Here is a 17,206-nt window from a genome sequence, read left to right as displayed (position 1 = left end):
GCTCTGTAATCCCTTTGTGATATGCTACAAAATATGCTTAGCCATTCTACTTCTTATGTACTTAGCCCTTAAATTTGGATTATAAGACAGGACGTTAATAATAGGTCTGTCTGGTCACCAAAAAAAAAACTTGTAATCAAAATTAATTTTCTTGCAAACACTGCTTGTCTTCTTCTTCCAGCACAATCAATCATCTCTCGATTATCCGTTGATATTATTTTGTGCAAGCTGTTTTAAAACATTTCTATTTAAAATAAACCGTAAGTTCGTAAATGGTCCATGTAGGTCCACGTTTTCATATAGCCCCCATATAACAGTACCTCCCAATATTCAGTATTTGTATGATTTTAGCGACATTATGCACCGGAATTGTTTCAAATTTGGTATTTGAAGTTCGAAATGGATACTACAGCCTAAGACAGAAAATTGTCTGTGCAGGTTCACGTCTTCGTATAGCCCCCATATAACGGTACCTCCCTATATTTCGAATTTTGATAATTTTAGCAACATTATTCACCAGAATTGTTTCAAATTTGGTATTTGAAGTTCGTAATGGATACTACAGTCTGTGACAAAAAATTGTCTATACAGGTCTAGGTCTTCGTATAGGCCCTACCTCCCTATATATGGTATTTTGATGATTTTAGCTTCATTATTCGCCGTTTATTTCAAGTTTCGAATTTTAATATGGTAATGGCTTATGACATACAATGCCCATGTGGCACGTCGTATGGACCCCAATATTACGGCTATATTCGGTATTTTTAAGATGTAAACAGAATTTTTAACGGATATTACTTTTTGAAAATTTTCAAATTCGATCCAAATGGTGGAGGGTATCCAAAGTACAAAATATTATTCCATTCTTTTTATGGCGGGAATATAGTTTTATTTTCGGCTGGAGTACTGTATATTTACTTCTTACAGTTATCTTACGAAAAACTACTACCAGACAGCGCACTCATTGTCCTCAGATTTTGGCAGGGATGACGCCTGTTTACTTGCTAGAGTTTTCTTATAGAGAAGGAAAAAACCACCGTACTCTTTGAGGAAGAAGTTGCTGAATATTTTTTGCAAGAAAAGTAATCAGACATGCGAACACACACCTACTTCGGATGGATACGAAAGTTATGGAATAACATAAAATATGATTCTATTATCGTTTAATATCAAGAAGAAGGCAAATTATAGTGGTTTGGGTACCTCACTGGCGCAAAAGACATCTTGGATCCTTTTTATTATACCTTTATTATTATACCAATTACACCAAATCCTTTATTATTATACCAATTATGTCGATGCCAAGGTCTTAGAAAATAAGGGTTTTTCTAGACCTTTTTTTCTTCTAACTAGTTATACTACATGAGGTTATATTTGTTTATGCTTCCGTTGTCAAAATCCCAAAATGCCCATGGTTTACTGTGCCACGAACTTATCTAAATTAATAAATAAAAAACCACATAAACAGCATTACATATTACTTCTCTTTTCTTTATTAAAGAATTATGCATTTTTTTCGTATTTTGTTATTTACACAATGACGGTAGAGAATAGTTTGATAATTTCAATAAAAAAATAATGATTTAAAACGCACAGATATTGTTGTTGGTATTTGCAAAAAAATACAATATATTTTGTCGTATTCTAAAAAAAGGGTTCACGATTTAATTTCTTAGAAGCATTTACTCTCTCACTTATCTCCTAACAACAATGGCCATCATGGTTACTGTGGTCATGATGATTTGCTGTACCAGATTCGCGGTAATGGATTTTATTGTTATCTTGATTGTTTTCTTGATTTTCTAGATTATCAGCCTTTGTTGAGGTGAATTCACCCAAATCTCTTCTCATGGCATAGGCATCTTCACCATCGGCATAGTATTTGGGCTCGATTTCGATAATTTTAAATTTCAATGTATTGGTATAGAGATTTAAGGCGGCACGATTACTCTTACGCACATGCAGAGAAACATATTGGGCCTCAAAACATTCCACCATTGCTTTTGAGGCTTGATTCATAAGTTTTTGGGCCAAACCTAAACGACGATATGAGCGTTTCACAGCTAGCGATGTTATGTGACCACGTTTGCTATCCTCTCCGGATTCGGGTTCTTCCATTTTTGCCAATACATAACCCACAATATTGCCCTTGTCGTCTTCGGCTACATAGCTGAGCTGAGGCCAGGTAAGACCGTGATAGAAATAGTATTTCATTTGATAATTTTCAGGCAAACATAACAAATTGCAATGTTGCATTGCCATTAAGTCTTCTGGTTTAGCACAACGAATATTCATGATGATAGTGTTGTTGTTGTGGTTATTAGTGCTCAATACGTTTTATATATTTAGTGTAGAAAATTAAGTGGCCGTTTAGTCTTTTCTTATTTTTCTAATTTTTGCATGTGATTGTGTACCGCTTATTGAGTTAGATGTTTTTTCTGGTGTTGCCGGTGAGCCGTCTGGATTTGTCTGTCCCAAAAGTTCTCGTACTAATCTGAATTTAGACAAGAATGCTTTCCAAATTAGGAACCAGCCTGGAATTAAAAAATAAATAAAAAAATAATTTGTGAGATCTATCTAAATGTAAATAAAAAATTAAATATATACAAGGTGAGATGAAGCGACTTGATTGAAACCCGCGTCGCAGTGGCCGAAAAATGGCTCGTGAGCTGAACATATCGCAAGAGCTAAAGAGTTGCTTCGCTTGGCCGAAAGTAGTGAACGGTCGAATTTGGTTTTCTCCGATGAGAAAACCTTCGTTGGCCAGCAGTTTGTAAAAAAAATGATAGTGTTTACTTGCCAAAGAGGTCATCTGAAAATGTGCACCTTCGGTTGGCCACCAGAACTCAAGCGCCGGCCATGGTGATGGTGTGGGCCGCCATAACTGCCGATGGCTGCTCTCCGCTCGTATTAATCGATCGTGGCATCAGAATAAATGCCGAATATTATCACGAAAATATTCTGGAGGGTGTATTAAAGCCTTGGGCACGCAAACATTTTGGCGGCAGACCTTGGACATTCCAACAGGACTCAACACCATAGCACTCAGCACGCGCCACCCAAGAATGGTTCCTCACTTCATTTCCAGCGCACAATGGCCACCCAAATCTCCGGATACCAATCTGTTGGACTATTGTGTCTGAAGTATTTTGGAAAGCGAGGTTGGTAATCAAAAATACCAAAGCCGGTTTTATTAGCCGTTTAAAGGCCATAATTCGTGCCAAAGGTGTCCAATTCGAACAAATCTAAACCTATTCTAAAATTTGATGCTATTTCCGACATTTTTGCTTTCTTTCAATAAAATTTAAAAAAAAATGTAAAATGTATGGCGTTTAACTTGTCTGTTGAGGTTGTTTTATCTCACCCTGTATTTTTTAAATTGTTATTATTATTTTATATAGAATTATATAAAACTTTCTGCTTATTAAAACATTTTTATGAGTTCTAAATAGAATCTACAGCATTAATGGGCAAAATAATGAAAGAGAAATTCTTAATAGAATTTTAGAATAATAATATGTGTTGAATTTTTTAGTTTTAATCATTTACAAAATAAATTTTTGAAATTTATATGCATAGAACAGGTAACACAAAGGCGACAGTGCATGAATGCCCATCTATGAAATACAACAACCTATTTCCTATTAATATGAAGATTTTATAACTCATGGGACGGTTCTGGTAATTAAATTGATATTTATAAAAACTAACTTAATTAAGCATCTTCAAACTTGAAGTTTTATTCTGAGACTTGATTATTTCTAGAGAACTAAATTAATTATTTCGCGGTTTGATAAGGAAAAATTACTATATAATTTTTTTAGTTCTGCATGCATATGCACATTGTGTTTCCGATTCTGTTTTCCAATAATCAGTGAAAGTTTATTTCAGATACGTGTTCACCAAAATACACATGTTTAAGGTCAAAGTTTCAAATACTAACATTTTTGTCATGACAAAGCGGAAATACAGAACAATCAGTCTAAATACTATCGCTCATCGATTGATATCTGTGGAACTTGTGCGTACACACAATTAGTGACGTCACAATTTTTTACATCACCTATGGCAAAGCATGTAATTATTTAATGATCATTGTCTTACCCAATAATATGATAGCAGCAACTATTGTTACAGAAGCTAAGACAGTAAAAATTAGTGCCAGTGTTGAGGCCAAAGACATTTTTCTTCTCTACTTCTACAATCTAGATTTTCTTAATGAACTCTTTGTTTTCTATTTTACACTTGTTTATGATAATGTTGTTACACAAAACACTAGCATATTTTCTTTATTAACTACAAATAATTTTGCTTGTTTAAACATAAAAAACACCAAATTGTTTAGAAATAATAAGAAAACACAGAGAACGCGCTGATTTAACACGAAACAATTACTAACTACATAAATAAAGTTGAATAACAACAACAAACTATACATCAAAAACATATGTTTGCTGAAAGAAATTCTAATTCTTCTTCTTGCTCTGAGCTACACTTGACATTCAACTGGAATGATTCACATAACAATGAAAGACATTAATGCAGTGGAGTGATGTAAAAGCTAACAAGATTTTTTTTTAACTTTTGTGTGGAGAAAATTCCAAGGCACAAATGAAAATTGGTGACTCTTTCAGAAAACAGGGACTTCCTTGTCTTATTATAAAATGCCTTTGTTCTCCACTGATAAAACTGTACATTTTATAATCGTTAAATATTGTAATGGTTTTTGGACACCTGAGCTTTTCAATCAATTAACTTAAATAAAAAAATAAAAAATGGGTTTAAACCTTTTTTAATATAACAAATCATATTGTCTAAATTTAATAGCTTAATCGTGATTTATTAATGATGTCCCACGGATTTTGTATGCATGATAAGCAAAGTTTATGTCTGTCGCAGGAACATCTTGTCAGACATACAAATGACATACAAAAAAATAAGCCGGAGACTTTCAGTAAAAATTTGCGAAAATTCTACTGGACAAATAAATTAATAAATGGTTAATTTGCGACCCAAAAATCTAGGAGAATATTGAAGGTTCAGTTAATAATGAAAGTAAAATTGTAATCATAATAGAGCAGGGCAGTTTGGTCCAATTTGAAATACACACAATCCGAAAGGCACATTCGGTGGTTTATAAGGAGGTTTTCTACTCGGACATGTTAAATAACAATTAGTTTGGCAATATTTTAACAAATTTGCAATTTTTATAAAAATATCTTCCACATGCAGGAAACAGATACGCTTTGAAAAAATCGAAACATGTAACATAAATGTCTGGATTTAAAATGAAAGTCCCAAAAATTTTAATGAAGGACTTTTAATCCGAAATCCAGTATGCTTATGAATCTGAACTGTATGTGAATACAAAAAATCATGCAATTTGTCAACATAAGTTTGACAATTGTCCTTTAACTCCAGCCCCAGGAAAATAAATTGAATCTTGTACGGAATGAATTATTTCTTTCTCTCTTTCAATATGATTCGGAATTCCGAGCTTCATATTTCAGTCAAATAGGATTTTAATCCATATCACCTATTTTCTGATTAATAAGTTGACATGAATTTATATTTAAAGACCTCTTAAACCTTAGCCATTACTGTATGTGTTTTATTTTTCCTGCACTTCGATAGGGATTGAGGTACAAACATGACTTCTTTTTAACCTACCACGTCCATTTGACCTGGTACCAAAAATTTGTACCTCGGAATTACTGAGCATACACTTTGCTGGATATGTGTTGCAGAAAAGTTTAAAAAAATATATACAGCAAGTGCCAGAATGTACATATAAGTTTTTGAAATAAACACTGTTCATATTATGGCATGTCCCTGGACGAGGTAGATGCATAGCAATTGGTGCCCTGAAACCTTAACGCCGACTGTGACAATCGTGCTTTCATTGAATGGTAAGGGATGATAAGTATCATTCTACAGAAAAACACATTGGAGCTGCAAGTCATCACATTAGCTAACTTCGAAATCCGCTGGAAGATTCACATCAAGGAATCCTTTTATTTTTTCTCACCAACAAATTGTTCATATTCTTCAACTTTTGTTGTATACAGAGGTTAGAATTTTCACGAAAGAAGAAGGAAGCAAGGTTTTGATAAATAACATATATTAATTCAAATTTAAATACCTTATGTATAGATGTTTGTTGCAAATTTTTATTAATCCTTCAGCTTTCCACAAATAGTTATAAATTTCTTATTGCTGCTAGAATATTACAAATAAAACACCACGCGAAAATTGTATATACGACTGGGGCAGACAAGAACAGCTGATTACTGTGAAATGACAACATGTTCTACTACTATTTCTGTTAACGGCAACTACTGCGGAATGATAACTCAACCTTATTTATATTAAGAAATATTCAAAATTTAAAATAAATTAGTTTCAAAAGTAATAGCAAAATGGAGAATGTACATATAAATATAGTTTTTAGGATTATTTAATTAATTTTTAATACATAAAATAATATTTTTGCTAATGCCTACTACTTTTTATACAACTGTGGAAAAATGACAATTGTAGGTTATGTTCAGCTGTTCTGATTAATTTCCCCACCACTGTTGTTTATTGTTATTTAATATTAAGAAATTTATATAAAATAATTTAATCACAATGTTGCGGAAGGCGAGTTTTATTCTTGGTAATCAAGTTCGTTTGAATGCTGTTTCATTGTGTCGTCCATTTGCCTCGGCTCCTGGTGCTGCAGGGAAACAGGAAAAATGGGATTTGTATGCCGGTGTGTTGGTTGAACGACTGCCTATTGTATCCAAGGAACTGAACGCCTTAGAAAAAGACTTCCAAGAATATTTGTGGCGTGTGGAATTCGAGAAGTCGCTTAAATCCGACAGCGAAATCCAACACGAACGAGATTTAAAACAGGCTGAACTACTTAAGAAAGGCCAAATAGATCTCGATGAAGCTGCCTCCAAACAAACTGCACAGGATCTAAAAGATGCTTACACCGAAGAATTGAATAAATTCGAAAAGGCTCCACGTACAACGGCTGATGACAAAACTAACAATGTTTTGTCTACAAATCGTTGTTTGGACGACAAATTATATCTTTTGGTGGAGCAAGCTGTTGGTTCCAAAAAGCATTTCCTCTTGCCCCAAGGACCCCGTCTGGAGGGTGAAACAATGCGCCAAGCGGCCGAACGCATTGTACGCGAAAAGTGTGGCGAACAATTGGATTTGTTGTTTTACGGCAATGCCCCTTGTGGTTTTTATAAATATAAGTATCCCGCAGCAGTGAGAGATCAGTCGGTTGGTGCTAAAGTATTCTTTTTCAGAGCTTCACTTAAAAATGGCAATGTCGACAAAAATATTAGCAAGAATTTTGCCTGGATGCAAAAGGATGCTTTGGGTAGTAAACTAAGTAACGAGCGATACGTTGAAAGTGTTCAAAAATTTTTAGTTTAGTTAATGTTTGTTGTGGAGAAATAAAGTTAAACTAATCATTATACTTGTACATTTTGTTTTATTTTTTAGCATGGAAGGATGTTTGGTTTATTTGAAGTTTGAAAATTTTTGGGATAAAGTGAAAAATGTTAAAATTCTATATATAAATTTAGAAAATTTACTTGACAAAGCATGATGTGTAATCTAGCTTTTACGCTTCGATATTATATAACCCTTAAGAAGTCTAAATATCGTATTGTAAGTAAATGTGGTTTAAAATGTAGCGATAACAATCTGCTAGTTACTAAATTATAGCCAGTTTAATCCGAAAACATGTTAAACACTTTCGAGATACCTATAAATAGACGGAATCATTGAAGGGACTATTCCAAAACGTGTACGGATTTCGAAATATTATGTGTTACTTGAGAACTCCAAGCCTAATTATGACCATTTTTTCAAATCCATAAAATCTGGCGATACAGCTATGCAAGGGCTTTGTTAAAAAGTATATCGACTTCAAAAAGATTTTCAAAGTTGACTCTCTTAAGAGGAACATATATGCTTTTGATCAAAATGGTGGTCCTCTAGATCGACCCGTTTAAATGTAAAAGCGATCACCACAAAAAGACATGTGCAAGACGTTTAAACATTTACCTTTTTGGCAACCGTCAGGTACAATTAATTGAATGCAAGTAAATAAGTCGGTATTTATTAATCAAATGTCCGGAAATTGAATTAAATTGAAATCGTTTTTAGATAAATAGTTTTCACTTGATCAAATTTAGTAAACCAAGTGGAATTGAATCTTTAATTTATGAATTGTGAAGTCTACAAGACCTGAATATTTTAAATAACTTTAACATATGAATTGTGAAGTCTAAAAGACCTAAATATCTAAAAACAAATCTTCATCTTCGCTCTCTATTTTCCATTGTTATGCAAAGTGAATTGATTCCACACTTACCATTCCCCTGTACTGGTGATATGATTCTTCTTCTTCGTTTGTAAACAAAAACAAATGGATCGCCTTAGAGCAAAATATAATTTTATTTCTACAATCAAGAACGATTCTGTGCAAAAATGAGTAGTTGCGACAATGTAGAAATTCAAGTTAAGAATGAAGCCATTCACGACGATCCCGATGACGACGATAGCAATGTGCAGTATGAAGAATATATATTTTCACCCTACAATGTTTATGAACAAGAGGAGGAAAAACATATTCCGCTAGACGAAACTGTCAGCAACGACGAGGAAACCCCAAAAACATCTGCATCTCATAATGATGAAGCTCGAAAATATTCTCACTACAAGGAAGTCATTATTAAACATATGATGACCTATGGGTGGTCATCCCAAAGTTATGAGAGATTAATGAAAAAAGTGAGAAGAGCCCCGGAACATATACTGAAGCATACTTTAGGTAAATTGAGTGTAAATGTTAAAAAATATGTAAATGTGGGATAAATTTCCGTATTCGATATCAAATAAATTTCGTTCAAAATTAATTTGTGAATGCGCATTTTAAAATGAACACAACGAAAATGTTGATGGAAACAACTGGGGTTCAACTCTAACAACCGATATTAAATATTTCCAAATTCATTTGAATTTAGCCAATCATTGCTACATTGAATAACCGTCCATTCCCAACTAGAACTTAAGTATTCATATTTTTAGATTATGTGCAGACCCGAATAAAAGAAGCTCAGGAAAATGTCTATCAAGAATGCGACTCCCTTTGCTTTACAAACATATCAGAATGGTTAGAGGTTTTTAGGAAAATGGATGTTCCGAAACATAGTTATTATGAACCGGCTATTATATTAAGTACAATAATCAATAACGAAACACTTCCTAAAGCTGAAAATTTACAAGGAGTGGATTTGAAGTGAGTATTATTTTGTTTCTCAAATTTTTGCTACTCATTTCCAATATCCAAATTTTTCAACTACATATTTTCAGAGCAATCTATTCTTTTATTTGCAATGGTTTATTTGGTCTGCCACAACCAAATTTGGACCCAGTCACAGCAAAATTTCTGGCCAATGAGTTTGAGGTATGAAATGTTACTTTTTTCCTTTTTTGTATTACCGAATTAATTTAAAAATTCAAACTTTGCGTAGGCTTTAATTGAAGAAGTCAATACAGAAGATGCTGATCACCATACAATTTTAATGAAACAAAAACTCCAGCAATCATTACCGTTTAGAATGAATTGTACACCTCCAAGCTTAGATCCATTATGGCTTACAGAAAATACCGTAGTTAATGATTATATATTACCCAAAACAACAGGGAAACGGAAGCCTCAACGTAGAAGTTCAACAACGCAACAAGCTAAAACAAAGTATAAAAAGAAAACAAAAATTAAAAAGGAGGAAAAGGTTGCAACTATGATCACAGATGCAAAATGTAAACCTGATCCAGATGCGAATTATAATGCTTACAATGACGATGGATCTTTAGTCATGCCGAACTCAAATTTGCAGATAAAAAATGAGCTAAATGAAATATAGATATTTATTTAACAGAAATTAACGAGAGGTTCATTTTTAATTGGAAATTGTTAGAGATAATGCTTCGAAACATTTTAAAAGCGGCAGTAGCCAATTTAATTGATGAGTTTGTTAAGAGACCACTGAAGAGTTAGATGTCTAAATTACAGGCCACTGAGGGACTACATGTCTAATTAAATACAGACACAATTTTCGCGTACACTTCAAGGCATTGATTCAGAAACATACAAACCCGGGATGTCAATGGTTTAAACGACTTTACCCAAAATTCGTTACGTCAAATTGTATTCATATAGCTTCCAAATAATGATGTCCAATAAAGGATTTTGTACTTACCATACCTTAAAAGATTCTCAAAATAATCTTTGAAATCCACAAAATATACAGGGTGAGATAAAAAAAACTGCAACAAAGTCAAACGCCATAATTTCTACATGTTTTCTTTAAATTTTATTGAACGAAAACAAAAAATGTAGGAAATAGCATCAAATTTTAGAATAAGTTTAGATTTGTTCGAATTGGTCATCTTTGACACGAATTTTGGCCTTCAAACGGCCAATGAAACCGTCACACGATGCCCGAATGTTGTTCTGCAGTATTTTGGCCCATTCCCGGCGAAGCGCTTGCTTGAGTTGATCGATACTTGGGTATTTTTTAGTGCCAACCTTGCTTTCCAAAATACTCCAGACACAATAGTCCAACGGATTGGTATCCGGAGATTTTGGTGACCATTGGCATTCATTCTGATTCCACGGGCGATGAATACGAGCGGAGAGCGACCATCCTCTGTTATGACGGCCCACATCTTCACCATTGCCGGCGCTTGAGTTCTGGTGACCAACCGAATGTGTGAGCTGATCTCTTTGGCAAGTAAACACGATCATTTTGTTTGTTTACAAACTGCTGGACAACGAATGTTTTCTCATCGGAGAAAACAAAATTGGGCAGTTCACCACTTTCGCCAACCGAAGCATCTCTTTAGGACTTTTGAGTCTATTTTCTTTCTGTTTCGGTGTAAGTACTTGCACTTTTTGGAATTTCAATGGCTTTACCACGAGATCATTTTTCAATATTTGCCGAATGGAATATTGTGATATGTTCATACTTCTCGAACCATTTCTGCTGATGTTGCTGTTTTCTTCCGTCCAACAGTGTCACGGTAACGAGCGGTGGTACGAGACACAAAAGATTTATTCACATTTAAATGCTGGAGTGCTCTAACGATAGCCACTTTTGGTTTTCCAGCCAAATATAAAGAAGCCACCCTATCACGCTTGAATTCCATCACGAATAACTTTTTTTCTGGAAAATTCTCACCAAAATGCTTGTACACTTATAAACAATATAATGAGCTGTCACTGGAATAATTTTAACAGCTGTCAGACGAGTGGCTTAGAAATGACAGCAGTCTAAAATTGGTTGCAGTTTTTTCATCTCACCCTGTATAATCTGTAGAATATTCATTAAAAAATCTATTACAAACGTTGGACAATCACAATCTTCTTAGCAACACTGGTTTAAACAGCTCACGCTGTCAAACATCTTCAGTTTGGTCTATAATTGAATCATGAATTGCCTTACAAACGAACAGCACTTGCAAATCATTGAATTTTATCATCAAAATGTGTTAAGAAAGGTCATCGCGAGCTTCTTATATTATATAGATAATCTCATTTTTGCTCAATGAGTAGGTAAATAAACAAAAATGTCGATTTTGAAGTTAAGATACGTCCAGAATAAGTTACAGTATCATAAAAATTTATTTCACAATTTCCTAATGCATGCGTCACATGGCCTCATAAAATGGGTAGTGCCCCAAGTTTTTTTACCTTTCAGACAAAAATAAAAGAAACAAGTAAGCAAAGGCTACAGTCGAGCGGGGCCGACCGTTGAATACCCTACAACACTATAATAAACGATACAGTTTATTTAGGCGAGATACTCGAAAGAATTGCACAAGATAGTGTGACAAATAATAAAAGAAAACAATCAGGTTTCGTTCTCTAATTTTAGAATAGCAACTTAAACTAATTTGCTCATTTCCAATTTATTGGTAGATGTTGCACTTAAATGGTCTTCCTAGATCTGGAACCAATATTTCCCAAAGATCTCAATTATTGGTTTTTGACTGAAATGCATCTATCTGAGATACAGACATTTGACTATATTCTTCAATGAAATCAGCGTAAACGAAATAGTCAGAAGTGCGTCTTTCCTGTATTTGTGAATTCTCCAAAAATTCACTGGAATGGACATTTTCTTATTTTGTCTACAAAAGTTGGCAAACTCCTTCACACATTGAATATTTTTGGATGGCCATCCAAAACTGCTTGGCTTTTGCAATGTCTGGTAACCCCCATTCAAATGTGCGTGAGGATCGGGCGATAATTACGACCTGCCGACAATTTTGCAGTTTTTTGGTCCATTTCAACCCCTAAATATATGGCGATCATCTCCAAAAAGAGTAGGCTCCTATTCTGACCCTCATCTTATCCCCATGCAAAATTTCGTAAGGATCGGGCCATAAATGCGATCTGTATGTGATATCCTGATATCCCAACTACTTAGTTTTGTTAGCTGTAGGAATATTACCAAATGTTTAATTCAAAATGAAAATATGCCAAAATAAATATGACAAAATTGAAAAAATATGAGAAAATTTTACAAAATCAATATTTTCATCTTTAGAGAGATATTTTTATGCGATTTTTTTAGACGTTTTTTCTTTCCTGCCAAGAGGCCATTCTTAATTAATGAGAACTGTCGAAATCAGTTCAGCCGTTCTCGACATATAAGAGATCTTTCAAGCATATCTTCTTTGATAGACATATATATCGCACACATTTTGCTATATATCCGATTTGTTGGATGTTAACATCAATGTAAAGATCAGAAGTAACCTTGTCATGGCTTTATGATTTCGCCGGGATTTAAAATGTTCGCGGTTTGATGAAAAATTTTGAATTTTTTCAATACAGAAGATATGGTCTATTTTACCCGCTAAATATTATCCGATGACCACCCAAATTGGTAGGCTTCTTTCCCGCCCTAAACTCCAGCTACATGCGAAATTCCGCGTCGATTGGTCTATAATTGCGACCTGTATAGCTTCTGCAAAATCCGACATTTTTTCAGTATTTGGTCCATTTCAACCCCTAAACATTTGGCGATCATCTCCAAAAGCAATAGGGTTCTATTCTGGTCCAAGCCCCACCTACATTCTAAATTTCGTGAAGATCGGACCGTAATTGCGACCTGTAGAGTGATTACAAATTAACATGGACAGACGGACAGACGGACAGACGGACGGACGGACATACATAGCTAGATCTACTCAGCTCGGCGAGCTAGGAAGATCCATATATACTTTCCTATGTGGGAAACCAATATTTCGAGGTGTTACATAATTTTTGGCCCAATCAAACTTATAATACCCCCAACACATAGTGTTGTAGGGTATAAATAGAACTAAAGTTGTTTATGCATGACTCACAAAATGGTCAGTGCCCTAGGTCTATAACACTAAGATAAAAATAAAATTAATGTTGTGTATGCTTTTTAACCAGCATACTAAAAATATAATTTTATTTATTTTTTTATATTTTATATGTATAGAACAGCGAAGACATGATTTGTAATAAAAACTTACATAAACTACATTTATATGTAAAAAAACAAATGCACTTTTTGTATAAAAATATAATTATATCAAAAAATATTAATTTTAGCACCTACGACTACTACTACATTGCAATACTGTATGAACTTTATTCCAGCCAAATGCGAGGATTAAAATACAATGCCTTATTGAATCCTCTATTCACATAATTGGCTGTCTGCAAACTTCCGTCAATTGTTCGTAATTTCAATGTGTCGGCTTGAATATTCTTAAGGATATCTTCAAAGGATGTATCATGAGCATTTTTCGCCATATTCTTAACGAAACTCTGGATGTACCACGATCCATCGGCCGGGTCGCGATGAGCCTTAAAACCCTCCGATGTGGCATAGCAGACAATCAAATCGGATAAGATGGGTATATTTTTAATTCTATGTGTATTGTATTGTATACTATCAGTCTGTACTTTATTGATGACACCATGTTCCAACATATCACCGCGACAAAATGGGAATAGGAATATTTTAGGTTTATTCACCAGATTCTCACAGACATGATGATTGAAATAATCCTCAATATCTTTCACTTTGACCACAGAGCCATCACTGAATGTAATACGCTGCACACTGTCATCCATATCACCATGGGTCATAAGTGCCATTACAAAGCACTCCGTGTTCTTCGTGTAATCTGATTTCAGAAGTTTACCCAATATGTCAAAGAAAACTTCGTGTGATAGATTCGTATAGGAGAATAACTTAAATCCCAGCTGTTTGAAGAGATACAGCAGTGAATGTGTATCCTCATCAGCACCATCTCGACGATGCGTTTCCACGGGAAAGTTGATCATATTAACCATAAAGAAAACTCCACGATTTTCTTTAGACTGCATTGGATATGTGTCCAAACTAGGATGCTTAAGTATCCTTGCGGCTCTTTTCACTTCAAACTTATCTTTGGGACAAATTTCACCAGTATACTCTTGCAGTACACTCACAGAGTCCAATGTTTTACTGCTGCTACGTCTGCGGTCAGTCTGAAATGACAAACAATGATATATAGTATAAACTTTAGTACAATGACATATAATGCGTATGTGTATGCGTCAGAATATATATTTAGATTTGATTATTTCAGGTCCAGAGGCATTTAAAAATTGTTAATGCTCCTTCAGAACTCAGAGGCCAAATCATAATAACAGCAAAGGAAAAATATGACGAAATTCTAAGCATTCTAAATGTTCCTCTAATTTTTTGCAATAATATTTTCCACCCAATCACGAAAATAAACTGGAACACTAATAAATAAGAGACTTCTAATTAAGCCTATACATTATTTTATATGAGAAAATTTAAAAACTTTCTGAAATTTTGGTCCTTCAAATATACTAGGTATGAATTTTTCGACAGATCCAAATTCGATACCTTAGTTATTCAAAATTGTAGTTGAACAACATTTTGCCTTAGACTTTAGACTTCATCAATAGGCTAATGGGGTTTGTGTTGCTCCAAAAGAAGGTGTGTTCGTCACCTAAAGTCAATATAAGGTAAGGGGTATAGAAAAGCCCCATAGAAGCTATTCCATTCAAAAATGACCTATGACCTATTACTAAAAAGTACTTAAAGAGGAATTTCCTCTCGATATATGTAACATCAAATTTACCTGCTGATAAGCTCCATCCCCATTGTCTTCATCATCATCGATGCTTATACTGCTGCGTCTACTATCATCGTTATTATTGCTGCTGGTGTTATTGTTAATATAATTAGCATTCTGTTGACAATGGTTCATTGATCCCGATGATATCGCCATTTTATTGCTCTTTATCGAAACGTATCTGTCCGGCCTCAGTATTCCTAAAGCTGTGTCATAATGCAAGGCGGCACATATATCACACAGCTTATTGAACGCATCTGGACCACGTTGGGTAATTTTCTTGAACAGTCTTCGGTGACGTTCCACTTGCTTCTCAGCATCGGATAATTGCATTTGATTTTCTGGAACACGATTAATTTTCTGTAACATTACTTTTGACAACAGATTCATAGTGAAACAGGCGTGGGATAATTCATCGAATTTTGTACATGTTATTAAGCGATCAATGCTTTTTTCAATAAGTTTACGGTGTTCATCATCCATTGTGCCGGGTCGATGTGTTTTGTTTATACGTATGTATGTATGATGTACTGTGACGTAGTTGCTCTATGCGGATTTGACAAATGTGTATGTATGTTTTTGATCTATATGTTTGGAATTGTCGTTGCTGCTGCTGCAATTTTTTTATTGTTGTTGCTGCAGTGGTAATGAAATTCGTTGGCAGTGAGTGATGGGAAAATAAATGTTTAGGAAGTAATTAAGATTCTCCTACGTTCATATATGGCCTGGGAATCTCTCACGAAAATGAATCGACGTTTTTTAGTACTGCTGTGTTTACGTTTCTTATGAATATTTCCTTTGTCTTTGTTTGATAGGATTTGATTTTCAGCAATCCTTATTTTTTCAAAAGCAAATTACGAATTATTGCCAAAAAGGTTCTAGTTTCAATCTATTATACAATTAACTAAGCTTCAGATGTCAATTGCAAAAAATTATCAAAATTTAAAACACTTAAATTGTCCTTATTGTAATATTTTTGTGGATAAAATTTCTCTCGAAACAAAAGGCAAAACGAACAACACAAAATAAAACTTTCGTACTGAACCAATCGATTCTTGGTATCCAATTGTGAAATAAAAATAATGGCAGTGTTGTTTATTCTAGCAGGAGAAAGATGATGACTTACAACGGGGATGTCAATTTGTGTTGCATGATTTGAGTTGCCATGTGCAGCGAAAATAATACTAAAGTTCGACATATTAGAAATTCATTAATAAAACATAATTATATAATTAATACTATCATTATCATATTAGCCCTGGACATATGGCCAAAATATGTGCATAAATATTATAGATCTTATACTCCACACACAAGGTAACTGCAGTTTCGTGGAACTTAGAATATATTGAAACGTACACTTTATTTTAAATTAAATAAATGTATGAATGAATGAAATAAACGTTGGAACACGTATTTCAGTATCAGAGAATGAAAACAAACAAAGCGATTATCGCACCTCTCCAACGAAGACGCAAACTTTTAAATTTTTTTTAATCGATTTGTTCGAAAATGCACTATATCAAACGTTTGCAATCGTTTCGTTCTGCATTTTCTTGTAGTAAGAAACGAAACAAAACCGATATTAAGATAACGGGAATTGTTTCATATTTTTTAAGGTGAGGGTTCATAAGCTCTTGGCATCATGGCTAGGCTTATTATAAAAGGAAACGACGACAGAATTTGAGTGCAGCTCTGCATCATGTCATAATATTCCATGTGGGGACTTCAAGCTGCTTATGTACCCACACCTTCACTGTTTGTGTAAATGAGTGGAAACAAAAACAAAACTTAGCATCGAACTAAGTCCCAACGCGTTCACTCTACTATAGTCCTTATGTATTTGCCGCTTACTTGTTATTTTAATTTGACGTTTCGAATACTTATGGAATAGGAATACTCCGTACAAAAAACGAGAAGTTTTAAAATTCACACAATCACATTTCCATACCAATTCCACTGATATTCTTCTTGGTCTCACATGAAAATTGTC

At 34.1% G+C, this 17,206-nt stretch overlaps 5 protein-coding genes across 5 annotated transcripts; 2 read left to right on the top strand and 3 right to left on the bottom strand.

The window, feature by feature from the left end:
* Positions 1 to 1,470: 1,470 nt before the first annotated feature.
* LOC101897153 (N-alpha-acetyltransferase daf-31) lies at positions 1,471 to 2,295 on the bottom strand. Its single transcript, XM_005178374.4, has one exon. The coding sequence runs from the start codon at positions 2,293 to 2,295 to the stop codon at positions 1,702 to 1,704; it is 594 nt and encodes a 197-aa protein (XP_005178431.1). The 3' UTR covers positions 1,471 to 1,701.
* An 11-nt stretch (positions 2,296 to 2,306) lies between these two features.
* On the bottom strand, positions 2,307 to 4,412 carry LOC101897333 (small integral membrane protein 13). Its single transcript, XM_005178375.4, has 2 exons — positions 4,105 to 4,412; positions 2,307 to 2,534 (listed from the first exon to the last, which is right to left on the bottom strand). The coding sequence occupies exons 1-2, from the start codon at positions 4,181 to 4,183 to the stop codon at positions 2,371 to 2,373; spliced, it is 243 nt and encodes an 80-aa protein (XP_005178432.2). The 5' UTR covers positions 4,184 to 4,412; the 3' UTR covers positions 2,307 to 2,370.
* Positions 4,413 to 6,538: 2,126 nt separating this feature from the next.
* On the top strand, positions 6,539 to 7,480 carry LOC101896977 (large ribosomal subunit protein mL46). The gene has a single exon (XM_005178373.4). The coding sequence runs from the start codon at positions 6,631 to 6,633 to the stop codon at positions 7,435 to 7,437; it is 807 nt and encodes a 268-aa protein (XP_005178430.2). The 5' UTR covers positions 6,539 to 6,630; the 3' UTR covers positions 7,438 to 7,480.
* An 841-nt stretch (positions 7,481 to 8,321) lies between these two features.
* On the top strand, positions 8,322 to 9,956 carry LOC101898007 (uncharacterized). Its single transcript, XM_005178379.4, has 4 exons — positions 8,322 to 8,842; positions 9,100 to 9,310; positions 9,385 to 9,478; positions 9,546 to 9,956. The coding sequence occupies exons 1-4, from the start codon at positions 8,500 to 8,502 to the stop codon at positions 9,936 to 9,938; spliced, it is 1,041 nt and encodes a 346-aa protein (XP_005178436.2). The 5' UTR covers positions 8,322 to 8,499; the 3' UTR covers positions 9,939 to 9,956.
* A 3,521-nt stretch (positions 9,957 to 13,477) lies between these two features.
* Positions 13,478 to 16,289, bottom strand: LOC101896806 (caspase Dronc). The gene is made up of 2 exons (XM_005178372.4): positions 15,220 to 16,289; positions 13,478 to 14,593 (listed from the first exon to the last, which is right to left on the bottom strand). Exons 1-2 carry the CDS (start codon positions 15,694 to 15,696, stop codon positions 13,706 to 13,708), a joined length of 1,365 nt encoding a protein of 454 aa, XP_005178429.1. The 5' UTR covers positions 15,697 to 16,289; the 3' UTR covers positions 13,478 to 13,705.
* Positions 16,290 to 17,206: the final 917 nt, after the last annotated feature.

This window comes from Musca domestica, unplaced genomic scaffold (assembly GCF_030504385.1).
Source record: "Musca domestica strain aabys unplaced genomic scaffold, Musca_domestica.polishedcontigs.V.1.1 45, whole genome shotgun sequence".
Lineage (NCBI taxonomy): Eukaryota > Metazoa > Arthropoda > Insecta > Diptera > Muscidae > Musca > Musca domestica.
This window is presented reverse-complemented; position numbering and strand designations above follow the sequence as displayed.